The 15,360-nt window shown below is 40.6% G+C and overlaps 2 protein-coding genes across 3 annotated transcripts in view; both read left to right on the top strand.

Moving 5' to 3' along the window:
* The window catches only part of LOC136378509 (zinc finger protein 791-like), a 131,620-nt gene that overhangs the window by 97,792 nt on the left and 18,468 nt on the right, over nucleotides 1–15,360 (top strand). The window contains 3 exon segments of the mRNA XM_066345508.1: nucleotides 6,590–6,662; nucleotides 6,985–8,461; nucleotides 8,463–8,559. Of these exon segments, the coding sequence (XP_066201605.1) occupies nucleotides 6,590–6,662; nucleotides 6,985–8,461; nucleotides 8,463–8,559 (1,647 nt within the window).
* Nucleotides 9,476–15,360, top strand: part of LOC136378546 (protein FAM170A-like) — a 58,723-nt gene continuing 52,838 nt past the window's right edge. For both annotated transcript variants that reach the window (XM_066345601.1, XM_066345584.1), the window contains exon 1: nucleotides 9,476–10,801. The gene's annotated coding sequence lies outside the window, so the exon portion shown is untranslated. The remainder of the gene's footprint in view (nucleotides 10,802–15,360) is intronic.

Raw genomic sequence — 15,360 nt, 5'->3', positions numbered from 1 at the left:
TTCTGCTTTCTTTTTGCAGTTGATTTCTAATTTCAGAGCATTGTGGTCAGAGAATATGTTGGTCTGAGTTCAGCCTTCTCAAATTTGTTAAGGCTACTTTTGTGTGCCAACATGTTATCTATTCTTGAAACTGTTTCATGTGCACTAGAGAAGAATGTATAATCTGGTGTTCTGGGATGAAAGACTTTGTAAATGTCAATTTTGTCCACTTAGTCTAATGTGTCATTTAAAGCCAATATTTATTGATTTTCTGTTTGTATGATCTATCTATAGCTTTCAATGTAGTATTTTGATCCCCTACTGTAATTGTGTCTTTGTCAGTTTCTCCGTTTAGTTCTCTTAGTAGCCACTTTATATTTTAGTGCTTCCTGATTGGGTGCATATATTAAGAAGTGTTGTATCTTCTTTGAGGTAGTGTCTTCTGTCATTATAAAATGTCCATCTTTGTCTGATGTTACACTTTTTATCTTGAAAACTATTTTGTCAAATATGAGTATGGCTATACCTGCTTTTCTGTGAATGCCATTTGCTTGGAGAATAATTTTCCACCCTTTCACTTTGAGTCTATATTTGTCTTTGCAGCTTAGATGTGGCCCCTGAAAGCAGCATTTGGTTGGGTTTTGTTTTTTGTTTGTTTTCTTTTTTTTTTTTATTAAGTGAGAGGAGGAGAGGCAGAGACAGACTCCTACATGCGCCCCAACCAGTATCCACCTGGCAAGCTCCCCACTGAGTGATGCTCTGCCCATCTGGGATGTTGCTCCATGGCTCAGCAACTGAGCTAATCTTAGCACCTGAGGCAGAGGCCACAAAGCCATCCTTAGCGCCTGTGGTCAACTCACTCCAATCAAACCATGGCTGTAGGAAGGTAAGAAAGAGAGAGAAGTCAGAGAGGGTGGGGTGGAGAAGCAGATGGTTGCTTCTCCTGTGTGCCCTGACCAGGAATTGAACCTGGGACATCCGCACACCAGCCAGTTCTCTACTACTGAGCCAACTGGCAAGGGCTAGGTTTTGTTTTCTGATCCAGTCTGCTACTCTGTGCTCTTTTGTTGATGTATTCAGTTCATTTACGATTAGGGTAATTATTGATTACATTTGGGTTTCCTATAGCCATTTTATATTTGTTTTTTGATAGCTCTGTGTCTCCATTGGTTCTTTTCCTTTGTGTTTCTGTCTGTTGTTTTTGTTTGGTAGTATTCTATACTTTTTTCCTCTTTTTAAAAGTTATGTGTCTCAGTTTTGGGGGGTTTTGGTCTGGTTAACATTAGGTATGTATAAAAGAAAGTTTCATCTATATAGTAGTTTTCTTCTGAACGTGTCTAACTTCTATCACCCTTTGCAAATTCAGACCTTTCGTGTTTTTGTTGTCACAAATTAACCCTATTTACACTGTGAATTCATTTCTGAATTGCAGTAGCTATTGCCTAATTCCTCTTTTTTAATGTTATTTCCTCCTTTAACCTTTATATGATATTTAAGTGTATAGTACCCCATTCTAAGAAAGGGTTATAATTTCCTGCTCCAGTCTGCCTTTTGGTGACCTTACTCATAGTTTTGTGACCTTTGCTTCTTTGTTCCAGGTACTATAACCCCCTTGAGTATTTCCTGCACTGGAGGGCTTCTGGTGGTTTATTCCCTCAGCTTCTGTATGTTTGGAAAAGTCTTTATTTCTCCTTCATATCTAAAGGATAACTTTGCTGGATGTATTATTCTTGGCTGGTAATTTCTCTCTTTCAGTAATTTGAATATTTTATTGCACTTTAATGGATTGTAAGGTTTCTGTTTAGAAATCAGTGATAATCAAATGGGCTTTCCTTTAAATTTTTTTTAATTTATTGATTTTAGAGAGAGAGGAAGAGAGACAGACTGAGATAGAACCATCAATTTGTTTCTGTGTGTACTCTGACCCAGGGATCAAATCAGCAACCTCTGCACTTCAGAACTAAGCTCTAACCAACCAGGCTAATATGGCCAGGGCTTTCTTTATAGGTTGTCTTCTTTTCCCTGACGCCTTGAGAATTTTTCTTTATTGCTAATTTTGGGTTTTAATACATTGTGCCTTGGAAAAGGCCTTACTGGATTGAGGTAATTTGGTGTTGTGTTTGCTTCTTGGATTTGAGGATGTAGCTCTTCCCATAGGTTTGAGAAGTTCTTGTCAATTATTTGTTTGAATAGGGTTTCTATTCCATTTCTCCATCTGGTCAGCTCTATTTCTATTCCATTTCTCCGCCTGGTCAGCTCTATTTCCTACACTAACTTGTTTGTTCTTTATCACTTTTTATTGAGTTCCTCATCACTAGAACTTCTAGTTGGTTCTTTTAGAAGTTTCAGTCTTGCCTGACCAGGCGGTGGCGCAGTGGATAGAGCGTCAGACTGGGATGCAGAGGACCCAGGTTCGAGAGACCCTGAGGTCGCCAGCTTGAGCCCAAGGTCGCTGGCTCGAGCAAGGAGTAACTCAGTCTGCTGTAGCCCCCGGTCAAGACATATATGAGAAAACAATCAATGAACAACTAAGGTGCCACAACGAAGAATTGATGCTTCTCATCTCTTTCCCTTCCTGTCTGTCTCTAAGTGTCCCTTTGTCTGACTCTGTCACAAAAAAAAAAAAATGTTTCAGTCTCTTTGGTAAAGTACTCTTTTTGTTCATTCATTTTATTTCTGAGTTCATTAAACTTTGTTTTAATTTTTTTTTTATTTCTCATTTTTCTGAAGCTGTAAACGGGGAGGCAGTCAGACAGACTCCCGCATGCGCCCGACCGAGATCCACCCGGCATGCCCACCAGAGGGCGATGCTCTGCCCCTCTGGGGTGTCACTCTGTTGCATCCAGAGTCATTCTAGTGCCTGAGGCAGAGGCCACAGAGCCATCCCCAGCTTCCGGGCCATCTTTGCTCCAATGGAGCCTCGCCGCAGGAGGGGAAGAGAGAGACAGAGAGGAAGGAGAGGGGGAGGGGTGGAGAAGCAAATGGGCGCCTCTCCTGTGTGCCCTGGCTGGGAATCAAACCTGGGACTCCTGCATGCCAGGCCAATGCTCTACCGCTGAGCCAACCGGCCAGGGCCTAAACTTTGTTTTAATGTACTGATTTGAGGGAGGGAGGGAGGGAGGGAGGAAGGGAGGGAGGGAGGGATATTGATTTGTTGTTCTACTTATTCATGCATTCCTTGGTTGATTCTTATATGTGCCCTGACTGGGGAGTGAACCCACAATCTTGGCATATTGGGACAATTCTCTAAGCAACCTGGCTAGGGCCAGCATTAAACTTTTCATCTGTGTTCTTGTAACTCATTTTTTCAAAACTACAATCTTGAATTCTGTGTCTTTTAACTCACATCTTTCCATACCTTTAAGTTTATTTTCTACACTTGATCTTAGCCAAAAGGCTGAGATGCAATAAATGTATTTTCGGGAGATGTTTCATTTTCTTTCTGAGCTTCCTCATTACCTAGGTTATTCATGGTATTTGATGGATTCCTTCTCTGTCTCGGCATCTGTGTATGAGTGGCACTTCTCTAGTACATTGATAAGTCTATTTGTTGTTTTCTAGTAGGTGACACTGAAGCACAAGTTTTTTAGTTCTCTTGCATGTCTCTGACTTCTCAGTTCTCTTCAGTGTTGGAAGATATCCTATGTTTCCTGGGAAGGTGAATTTTTCCTCTGTGTTCAGGTCACCTCAGTCTCAGGGACTAACCTCCCAGGGGAATGTGGTGGTTGAGGGGTTCTAAATCCATGAAATCCCATTGATGTTCTTGCAGCCAGAAGCTGCATACAATGAAGCCATGATGGGTAGGCGTGGGGTGAGCTGGGGTAAGCTGGCTGCTGCCTTTGTGGCTTTGCTCCCCCACTAATGGTGACTGGCAAGCCTCAGCAGCCTTCCCTCTGTATCTCCATCTGACCTTGAGATTGGTCACAGAGTACACCTGTCATTTGGGGAAAATGTTTCTGTAGTACCAGTTCTCAGGTTTGCAGATAATATACTGTGCAACCCAATACTCACTGCTACTACAGCTTCTTCTGGGGCCCGCTGCTCACTCTGTAAGGATGGGGGAGGCAGTCAAGGTGGTGCACTTGCCTGGGTCACTGGGTTCGGTCTCAGCCTGTACTGACAACTCCTGCAGGAATGCTCACTATATCTCTCTGCTCCTCCTTGTTGAAAAGAGTGCTTGCAGCAACCTGATTTCTTCCCTTTCCAGGCTGAGACCCACAGTGAGCTCCAGGCCTTGTCACTGGCGCCATCTCAGCTCTTCTCCCTTTCCACCTCCCTGGTTCTCTTCCACTTGCCTATCTTCATGTTGTTGTTGTTGTTTTTTTAGTTAAACATATATTACTTTAATAGCTTTATTGAGATACAATCCACACACCACAAATTTATTGTTTCTTTTTTAATATTTATTTACTTATTTTATTGATTTGAGAAAGAGAGAGACAGGAAGGGACAGAGAGTGAGTAGGAGGGAAGAGATGAGAAGCATCAACTCATAGTTACTTCACTTTAGTTGTTCATTGATTGCTTCTCATACATGCCTTGACCGGGAGGCTCCAGCCAAGCTAGAGACCCCTTGGTTAAGCCAGCGACCTTGGGATCATGTTGATGTTCCCCTGCTCAAGCTGGAGACTTCAGGGTTTTGAACTGGGGACCTCAGCATCCCAGGTCAACACTCTATCCACTGTACCACTACCAGTCAGGCAAATTTACTATTTCAAAGTATATAATTCAATGGTTTTTACTGTATGCACAGAGTTGTACAAACACCATAACATATAGTATGTTAGAATATATTCATTCCCCAAAGAAATCCTAAACCCATTAGCAATTACTCTTTTTCTTTTCTCACCATAGCCTCTGGCAATCACTACTCTACTTTCTATCTCTGTGGACTTGCCTCTTCCAGGTAGAATCATACAGTATGTAGTCTTTTGTGACTGGCTTCTTTCACTTAGTGTAATGTTTTCAAGATTAATCTGTATTGACTCATGTACAGTACTTTTTTTTCGTAATGGTTGATGATGTCAAACATCTTTTCATGTACTTATCAGCCATTGGATATCTTTGGAGAACTGTGTATATAAATTCTTTGCTTGTTTATAAAATTTGGTTATGTGTTTACTTTTTAGTTGTATAAGTTCTTTAATATTATGGACATAAGTCCTTTATCAAATAACTTGTGAATATTTTCTCTCATTCTGTGGGTTGTCTTTTCACTTTCTTGGTAGTGTCTCTTGAACTAAAAGTTTTTAATTTTGAGGAAATTTTGCTTGTGCGTTTGCTGTCATGTCTAGGAAACCATTGCCTAACCCAGGGTTATGAAGATTTACTACTGTCTTTTCTTAAAAGAGTTTTATAGTTCTAGTCTTTACATCATGGAGTTGTACAAACTAAGTCTCTGATACATTTTAAGTTAATTTTTGTATGTGTTATGAATTTGGGGTTCAACTTCTGGGAAAAGCACGTAGATATCCAGTTGTCTCAGTGCCATTTGTTGAAAAGAGTGTCCTTTCACCAACAAATTATCTTGGCAGTCAGTTGACTCTAATGCAGCGGTTTTCAACCTGTGGGTCGCGACCCCGGCGGGAGTCGAATGACCAAAACACAGGGGTCGCCTAAAGCCATCGGAAAATACATATTTATTATACAATATATTTTTAAATAAAATATGTATTTCCAATGGCTTTAGGCGACCCCTGTGTTTTGGTCATTCGACCCTCGCCGGGGTCGCGACCCACAGGTTTGAGAACCGCTGCTCTAAAGGGAAGGGTTTATTCTTGGACTCTCAATAGTATTCTGTTGATCCACATGTCTACTTCTATGCCAGTACTGTACTGCATTCATTATTATAGCTTTGTACTAATTATTTTATATAATTGTAGTAAAATACATATAACTTAAAAATTACCTTCTTAACCTTTTTTTTAAAGTGAGAGGAGAGGAAATAGACTCTTTCATGCACTCCGACCAGGATCTACCTGACAACCCCTGTTTGGGAATGCTGGTTGAATCAACTGAGCTTTTTTTTTTTTTCAGCACCTGAGGCTAACACACACAGACCAACTGAGCTATCCTCAGTTCCCGGGGCCGATGCTCCAACCAGTTGAGCTATAGGGTGCAGGAAGAGAGGAGGGAAAGAGGGGGAGAGGGAGGGGAAGAGTAGCAGATGGTTCTTTCACTTGTGTGCCCTGACTGTGAATCAAACCCAAGATGTCCATACCCTGGGTCAATGCTCTGTCCACTGATCCAACCAGCCAGGGCCCCATCTTAACCATTTTTAAGTATATTAAGTTCAGTAGTGATAAGTATGTTCACATTGTTATGCCCACTTTCCTATGTTTTAATGCTCAGATCTCTCTGGACATGTTTGTACATTGATCAGGAATCCTTTGTTGAACTATAGCTGTTCAAAATGTTGAAACTTCAAGGGGCCATCTCATGCCATCATTCCTCTGACCAAGAACATGTATTTCTTGCACATAAGTGTTGTTTCAAAATGTGGAAAAGGCATCATATATTAGTAAATAAACTAAGCATGATCACAACTCATTATGGACCTAGAATCTAATAATATTTATCTAATTTCTAATAATTTGGAATTACTTTTCTAGGTCTGCATTTAGGGGAAAAATTGGAAGAACAGAACATTGAAAATCAGTACAATACTCAAGAGAGAAATCTAAGGTGAGTCACTCAACAGAAAGCATTGTTCCACATGAGAATTCTAGTATGTCATGAATTTTTAAAAACAAGAAAATAAAACAATTCCTACTTCAAATTTACTTACCCTTAACCTCATATGTTAATATCACTGTTTTCATAATAACTGTGGTCAGGTCCTCTTACAGAGCATTCAGTATGTTGAAGTAATTCAGAAAGGATAGAAAAACCTTCACTTTTGTCATAAATTATAAAAATGTAATTCTAATACCCTACTAATAAATAAGAAATGAACAAAGAAATCATTAATGATGTAATATGTAAAATAATTATCATTATTTTACAGAAATCATATGGTAGAAAAAGCCCATGAGAGCAAAGAAGGTAGTCAGTGTGAAGAAACCATCAACCAGATTCCAGATCTTACTCTGAATAAGAAAACAACTTCTGGAGTAAAATCATTTCAATGTAGTGTGTGCGGAAAAGTCTTTGTGCGTTATTCATCCCTTAATAGGCACGTCAGATCTCATTCTGGACACAAACCTTATGAGTATCATGAATATGAAGAGAAGCCATATAAGTGTAAGGAATGTGGGAAAGCCTTCAGTTACCACAAATCTGTTCACAGACATGAAAGGACTCACACAGGAGAGAAACCCTATGAATGTAAGGAATGTGGGAAAGCTTTTGCGTGGCTCACAACCTTTCGAAGACACATGGTAATACACACTGGAGATGCTCCTTATCAATGTAAGGACTGTGGGAAAGCCTTTAGTTGTTCCACATCATTTCGAGCACATGAAAGAACTCACACTGGAGAGAAACCCTATGAATGTAAACAGTGTGGTAAATCCCTGAGATCTCCTCTAGGTTTGCGGATACATGAACGAAATCACACTGGAGAGAGACCCTATGAATGTAAGGAATGTGGTAAAACCCTTAGTTGTCCCAGTTCTTTTCGAAGACATGAAAGGACTCACACTGCAGAGAAACAATATGAATGTGAGCAGTGTGACAAAACCTTCAGTTCTCCTTTAGGGTTGCGAATACATGAAAGAATTCACACTGGAGAAAAACCCTATGACTGTAAGGTATGTGGTAAAGCCTTTATTTCTCTCTCAAGCATTCGAACACACATGATAATACACACAGGAGATGGACCTTATAAATGCAAGGAGTGTGGGAAAGCCTTCATTTGTCCTAGTTCTTTTCGATCACATGAAAGGACTCACACTGGAGAAAAGCCATATAAATGTAAACAGTGTGGTAAGACCTTCAGTTGGCCCAGTTCCTTTCGAATACATGAAAGAACACACACTGGAGAGAAACCCTATGAATGTACAGAATGTGGGAAAACCTTCATTTACCGCACAACCTTTCAGGGACACATGAGAAAGCACACTGGAGAGAAGCCCTATAAATGTAAAGAATGTGGGAAAGCCTTCATTTTCCCATCAAGTGTTCGAACACACATGATAATGCACACTGGAGATGGACCTTATAAGTGTAAGGAATGTGGGAAAGCCTTCAATTTTCCCAGTTCATTTCGAATACATGAAAGAACTCACACTGGAGAGAAGCCCTATGAATGTAAACAATGTGGGAAAGCCTTCAGTTGTTACACGTCCTTCCGAACACATGAAAAAACTCACACTGGCGAGAAACCCTATGAATGTAAAGAATGTGGGAAAGCCTTTATTTATCGAACTACCTTTCGAGGACACATAAGAACGCATACTGGCGAGAGACCGTACAAATGTAGAGAATGTGGGAAAACCTTTAGTCGTCCCAGCTCCTTTAGAAGGCATGAAAGATCTCATACTGTATCAAAAGCCTCGTGAATGTAAGCAATGTGAAAAAGACTTCAGTTGGCCTCCATCCTTACATGTGACAACTCCCACTGGAATGAGACCTTGTAAATGTAAGTATTATGAGAAAACCTGGTACAAATTAATATGTATAATGTTCCAGAAAACTATAACATGAAAGAATCATTATAAAAGTTATATTGTCTGTATCAATAACTGCTTTCAAAAATTATCATTGAGGCAATACTCTTTAAGCAATACAACATAAGATTAACAGCTGTTTTTTCCTTAAATCAGTTAACTAAACATTTTTCTCTTTCCATTTTGGAGACTGTTTGATATATAGATAAATTAAAGTGTATTTCTAATATGCAGGTAGGTTTGATTTTGTTTCTATTTTTTAAATAAGGAGTTATTGGTAAATATTTTGGTATTTTGGGGCATTTTCCTATTGGCCTCCTGTGCAAAATACTGGATATCCCTTACCCGTTACGTATTCCAGTGGTCCCCAACCTTTTTTGGGCCACGGACCGGTTAATGTCAGAAAATAATTTCACTGACCGGCCTTTAGGGTGAGACGGTTAAATGTATCACGTGACCGAGACAAGCATCAAGAGTGAGTCTTAGACGGATGTAATCGAGGGAATCTGGTCATTTTTAAAAAATAAAACATCATTCAGACTTAAATATAAATAAAACGGAAATAATGTAAGTTATTTATTCTTTCTCTGTAGACTGGTACCAAATGGCCCATGGACTGGTACCGGTCCGCAGCCCGAGGGTTGGGGACCACTGATGTATTCCATCTTCCTTATGTGAAAACCTACTCTTTTGTTTTAGACTGAAAACTCTTATTCCATTTTACGTGCTAATAAAAATGGCATAAATTTGTAAATATTGCAGAGCTTATCATAAAGTATAGTCTCATGTGAATAACAGTTGACCCTTGAACTATGCAGGGGTGAGAGGTGCTGAAAATCTGAGTGTAATTACAGTCAGCCCTCTGCATACAAAGATTCCCAGCCACAGAGTGGATGTTTAGAAATTTTTAAAAAGTCTATGAATAAGTGGATCAGCAGTTCAAATCCATGTTGTTCAAGAGTCAGTTGTGTATCTTGTCATTTCTTCAGGCTAGGGCTTAAATACTAGACTAAATTAAAAACAGATACAGAAATGACTCTCCTAAATTGTGTTTTGTCACCTGGGTAATGTAATATTTTCTAGAATCTTTTTCTTTTATGGTTGCATGTTGGAATTCACCTATATCGCCTCACTCATGTGAGATTTGAAATGCAGAAGTACAGGAGGCATTAGCCAGGTTTTCAAGTCACTATGCAAGGAAGGATAAACCATGCACAGGGGTTTAAATGACACCAGCTTCCAGCCTATTTTTCTGATTCCTTGTGCTGCCAATGAAGAATATCCTCAAAACCACAATAAGTTGCCTGACTTCCATTTTCTCAGAGATGTAGGTTTGTTTCCACACATGTCTTCATACATTCCATATCAAAAATCATCGTTTCAATTTTTCTGTAATCTTCTATGTGTCTACCAGGCAACTAATGCGAACTTGCATGGTTTGGATGCTGATGCTTGGACTCTCATCATGTCTAGATCGTATAAGATCTAATTAGTAAACACTCTGTTCTGGTAGTACTGCTAGTGACCATGTGTTCCTAATGCCACTATGACAGCAGCAGTGGTGCCGTCCATCCAGAAGAACCACGTTGGAGTTTGTACCTCTGCTTCCCTGTGTAGTCATTTCTCCCACCCACTCCATCCATGTGAGATTAAGCACCTTTTGCATAGTGGGCAAATTATGGATGTTTCCCATTGCTCACAGCTGTACATAATTCTGCAGTACGTTATCAATTGTGTGTGATTAAAAACGTGTCTTTGTCAAACAAAATCTTTTGTAAGGTTTTAGAAATATTAACTTTTTAATACAATTTGTATATGTTATTATGATTTTTATTTCCTAAGCACATAGTATATGAAAATATCACATTGTAATGAGTCATTTTCAGATCAACTTTGTAATTTTGTCAAGTTAATAATTACATATTCTCACTCAATATCACCTTGTTTATACATTTTTGGTTATTTTTTGCTCAGGTAAATTGTATTTTTTTATGCTTTTATAGTTACAGTTTATGTCTTGAAACTAATTTTCCATTCATTTGTCAAAACCCACCAGGATCACACCAATTGTCAACAAGAGAGGTGTATATTATACTATTAAGAATGACTGAAAACCCTAAATGACTGGATTTGCCAGTAAGAGGATGCTCAAAATGATTTGAGTGCTATTCAAGGAAGCAAGACATTTCTCGATGTATTGGAAGCTATGAGGAGGTGAACTTAATTCTGTCATTGATTATCAGAAGCATTGTGTTCTCAAAGGTAAAAACAGTGTAGTAGAGCCAAATCAACTCATAAGAAACTCCAGTCAGTCATGATATTAAGTGGGGAATTCTGGTGATTGCTATGGTTTGAAGATGTTCTTACCAATTTTAGAGACAGGGTTTCAAAATACCCTAATTTTTATCTTAATCCATTATGATCACTGAATAACTTTGTCTAATGATGGAAGTGTTTGACATTTTTCTCTTCAACACAATAAGAGAAAGCAAGGCCAGATCCCATCCACTGGAACAGCTCTTGTCTGATCTACTCATTAACTAGTGATAGTTTCTATGGTGTATCTGATGGACACTTTCTTATGAAGTACCTAAATGATATAAATTCCCTTTTTAGCAAAGTACATAAAACCTTTTTTTCTCCTTTATGACTCAAATTAAGCTTATATGTTTAGGTAAATTGTGTGAGAACACAAACCTAGCAAGGGTGAAAGATAGGAACACTAATTCCAATCAAGCCTTTTTTGCTCAGGAATATACTTTTAAGATTTTATTTATTGATGTTGCTTGGCCAGTTTGGATGCAGTGAATAGAGTGACAACCTGGGATGCTGAGGTTTCAAATTTGAAACCCCAAGGTCACCAGCTTGAGTACGGGATCATCAGCTTGAGTGTGGGATCATCAACATGACCCCATGGTTTCTGTCTTGAGCCAGGTGTCACTGGCTCTGCTGGAGCCACCCCCCATCAAGGCACATATATGAGAAGCAATCAATGAACAACTGAAGTATCACAACTATGAGTTGATGCTTCTCATCTCAACCTCTCACTTAAAAAAAAAATTATTGGCCTAACCTGTGGTGGCGCAGTGGGATAAAGCGTCGACCTGGAACACTTGAGGTTGCCGGTTTGAAACCTTGGGCTTGACTGATCAAGGCACATATGGGAGTTGATGCTTCCTGCTCCTCCCCCTTCTCTCTCTCTCTCTTTCTCTCTCTCTCTCTCCCCCCTCTCTCTCAAAATCATTAAATAAAAAATTTTTAAAAATTATTGATTTTACAGGGAGATGAGAGTGAGGAAGAACAAGTATCAACTCATAGTTGCTTACTTTAGTTATTCATTGATTGCTTTTAGTATGTGCCATGACTGGGCAAGCCCAGGGTTTCAAACCAGCAACCTCAATATTCCAGGTCAGTGCTCTATCCATTGCACCACCACAGGCCAGGCAGAGAGACTAGACTCTTAATGCTAATTTTTAAGCCTGCTTCATCTACCAGATTCAAACACTCAGTGTAGCACAAATAATCAAGGCACTGTAAGGACTTGAATGAGAAACAAATAAGTTTGCAGTCCCAGTGCTCATATTTTTGTGAGAAGAGAGATGATTAACAAATGCCAACATTTTGGTTTATAAGCTGGAACTAGGCTTTGATGGAATGTTAAAAAATAATAGGGCAGCTGGGGTATATATATTTATGTCTTTTCTATGAAGGTAGCAGCCACAGTGAGTGACACTTGGGGTCATGTTGATAATTCCACACTCAAGCTGATGACCCCGTACTCAAGCAGGTGACCTTGGGGTTTCAAATCTGAGACCTCAGCATTAACCACTTGAATTTCCACTGTGTACTGCACCTTAAACATTGTTTTAGGAACTACTTTGGTTTTGAAATAGAGGACAGGAATGCAGAAAGTCCTGCATTCTTGTATTTAAGAGGAAAGATTCCCTATGAAGATACAGACATGGTTCTTCATTTTTTGTAATTTTTATATAATGTGATCGTAAATTTGGACATGGTTATCTGGGACTTGAGAGTTCCTATTGATTTAGGCCACAGATATTTGTGGTGACTTTTGGTTTAATATCATTTGAACTATTTCAAAGGGTTCTAGTATTTGGCGTTTTCATTTTGCTTCTATACTGACTGACACAATATATACCTCGTTAAACCGCAGAGTTCCTCTCAATTTGAGGAAAGCTTATATTTATCTGTAGTATTATAGCTCATCTTGAATTTGTTCTGTATGAATAAAGCAATATGTATGCAAGTCTGCTGTTATTTCCTACTGGAGACACCAAAAAGAGCTATGAATGTTTAGAAAGCAGTCATCCAAGGATTAATTGTGGTGACCTGCAGAGAGAGGGTATAATTTTGAGTAATCTTCTAATTTAACAAAAGCATATGTGAGGAATTTGTAGTGCCTTTCGGTAAGAGGAGTACTTGGAAGCTATTTGCTTCGATGGCCCATGAAGCCCCACAGCTTATCTTCCTTTTCACAGCTATCGTCTTTATGTTTAGACTTCCAGCACATGTGGACTAGAAGGGCAGAAAAGTACTAAAGGTCAAAGGAAAGCCAACCTTTGTCCATGTTTTGCCATCTTATGTTTTCTTAGCACTGTAGAGATGGTCATTTCATAATTATTAGTCTCTCCCTTGATGCCCCTATCAATTATTCCTCCTTCATCTTACATTTGAGAAAGTTGAGCACAGATCAGATTATTACCCAAACTCACAGCTTATTATGAGTGGAATCTCGGTTTTGAAAACCTAATATGAGAGACAAGATGGCGCTGGAGTAGGCGGACGTACCAACATCCACCTCCCAGAACCAAAGTGGATTACACAATAATTTTAAGAACTATCATCTGGAAAAACCAACTTTGGACTAAACTAAGAGGTCTCTTCAACCAAGGAACACTGAAGAAGCCACACCTAGACTGGTAGGAAAAGTGGAAACGCGGAAAGGGCTGCCCAGCTCCCCGGAGCGAACGGCAGCCAGGAGAGACTCGCGTGGCAGGAAGTGAGTTTAACAGAGAGGGGAGGGTCCTGAGTCCCAGGAACAAAGCCCCAGCCTGCAGCTCCAGAGCCCAGAAGAGGCGTAAGGACAGTATTTAGCTGGAAACAAGTCAGGATACTGTTTATGAGAAAGAGTCTGATTTCTCAGACCCAGGATTCTTCTTAAAGGGACTTTGCAGAACACCTCTCTCTCAACCACTCACCTGGGGGACGGGAAGAGAGGAGAGTACTGGAATAGCAGGAAGAGAGTGTAATCTAGGAGGCACAGGGAGAAACATTTTGGGAGGCAGTCACCCTAACTCCTGGGAGGAGTCACTCCCCAAATCTGAAGTGAATTATTTCCCCTGGAAAGAGCAATACCAGCAAAAGGAAGCAGGACACCAGTCAAACAAGCTCTGCCGCAGCACTCAGAGCAGAGTTGATTAGAGGGAGGGAACTTTCAGGTCTACAGTAGTGAATGTTAGGATCTGAGCTGCAGCGCCTGCACACCACACGGCTGAGGGCTCGACAGAGTGCAGGCGGCGGCGGGATGCGGAGGCACAGTTCTGTCGGCAGGGGCGGAAGCCTGTTGGCCGCCACTGGGCTCACGTGAGTTCAGTCTTGCCCAGCTGGCATGCAAAAGCGGTCAAGCCCAGCTGCCGACAGCCTGTAATCGAGCCTGCAGGAGAAGGGCGGGAACCCTGGAAGGGGTGGAGACCAGCCCTTGAGCAAGGGTGCAGTAGCACAGCCTTGCCCCACCCGTGGAACTCAGGCTTGTGGCCTGACTTTGGAGCTGGCTCCTCCCACAGGGGTGCAGCCAAAACCCCAGAACAAGCGGAGTTTTGCTGTTGAGCTGAGCGAGGACACGCAGTCCTGCCCGGCCAGTAGAGCCAAGGCTAGCAGCCGTTCCACAAGCGGGCTCCTCCTGCAAGAGTGGGGTGAAAGCACAGAAACAGGCAGAGACCCATAGCTGAGCAAAGGTGCTGGCCAGTGCTCTCAGGGCCGAGCATAACGCCACCCACGGGGGCAGGGCAAAGGCCAAGGCCACCAAGCTTGTGCACTTGAGCACGTGATCACAGCCACTCCCGTGAAGGAGAGGTGGAAACCACAGCAACAGCCCCAGTGGGCAGGCACCGGCAATGCCCCAACCCAAAAGCCCTAGGCAGCAACAAAAGAGAGGGTGGTGAGCCTGCAGACAGACCATACCTAGGGAACAGAGCCCATACTCAGTGGACTCCAGGGGCCAAAACCTTCTTTTACACAGAGAAAATGCGAAGGCATAGAAATGCAACACAAATGAACCAAGAGAAATCCCCAAAAAACGACCTGAATGAGTCAGATATAACCAAATTACCAGATGCAGAGTTTAAAATAACGATTGTTAGGATGTTCAAAGATATTAGAACAACAATAGATAGTCATTACAAACACCTAAATAAAGAGATAGCAAATATAAAAAAAGGACATTGATATAATAAAAAAGAATCAGAAATGACAAATACAATATCTGAAATAACACAATGGAAGGAATTAAAAGCAGGATGAATGAAGCGGAGAATCGAATCAGCGAGTTAGAGGACATGATAAATTAAGGCACGGAAACAGAGCAGAAAAAAGAAAAGAGACTCAAAAAGTCTGAGGAAACTCTTAAGAGCTCTGTGACAACATGAAGAGAAATAACATCCGCATCATAGGGGTTCCTGAAGAAGAAGGGATAGAGACTTTGTTTAAGCATGTCATACCTGAAAACTTCCCTCAATTAAGGCAGGAAAACATCT

This window comes from Saccopteryx leptura, chromosome 1 (assembly GCF_036850995.1).
Source record: "Saccopteryx leptura isolate mSacLep1 chromosome 1, mSacLep1_pri_phased_curated, whole genome shotgun sequence".
In the NCBI taxonomy this organism is placed as follows: domain Eukaryota; kingdom Metazoa; phylum Chordata; class Mammalia; order Chiroptera; family Emballonuridae; genus Saccopteryx; species Saccopteryx leptura.
This window is presented reverse-complemented; position numbering and strand designations above follow the sequence as displayed.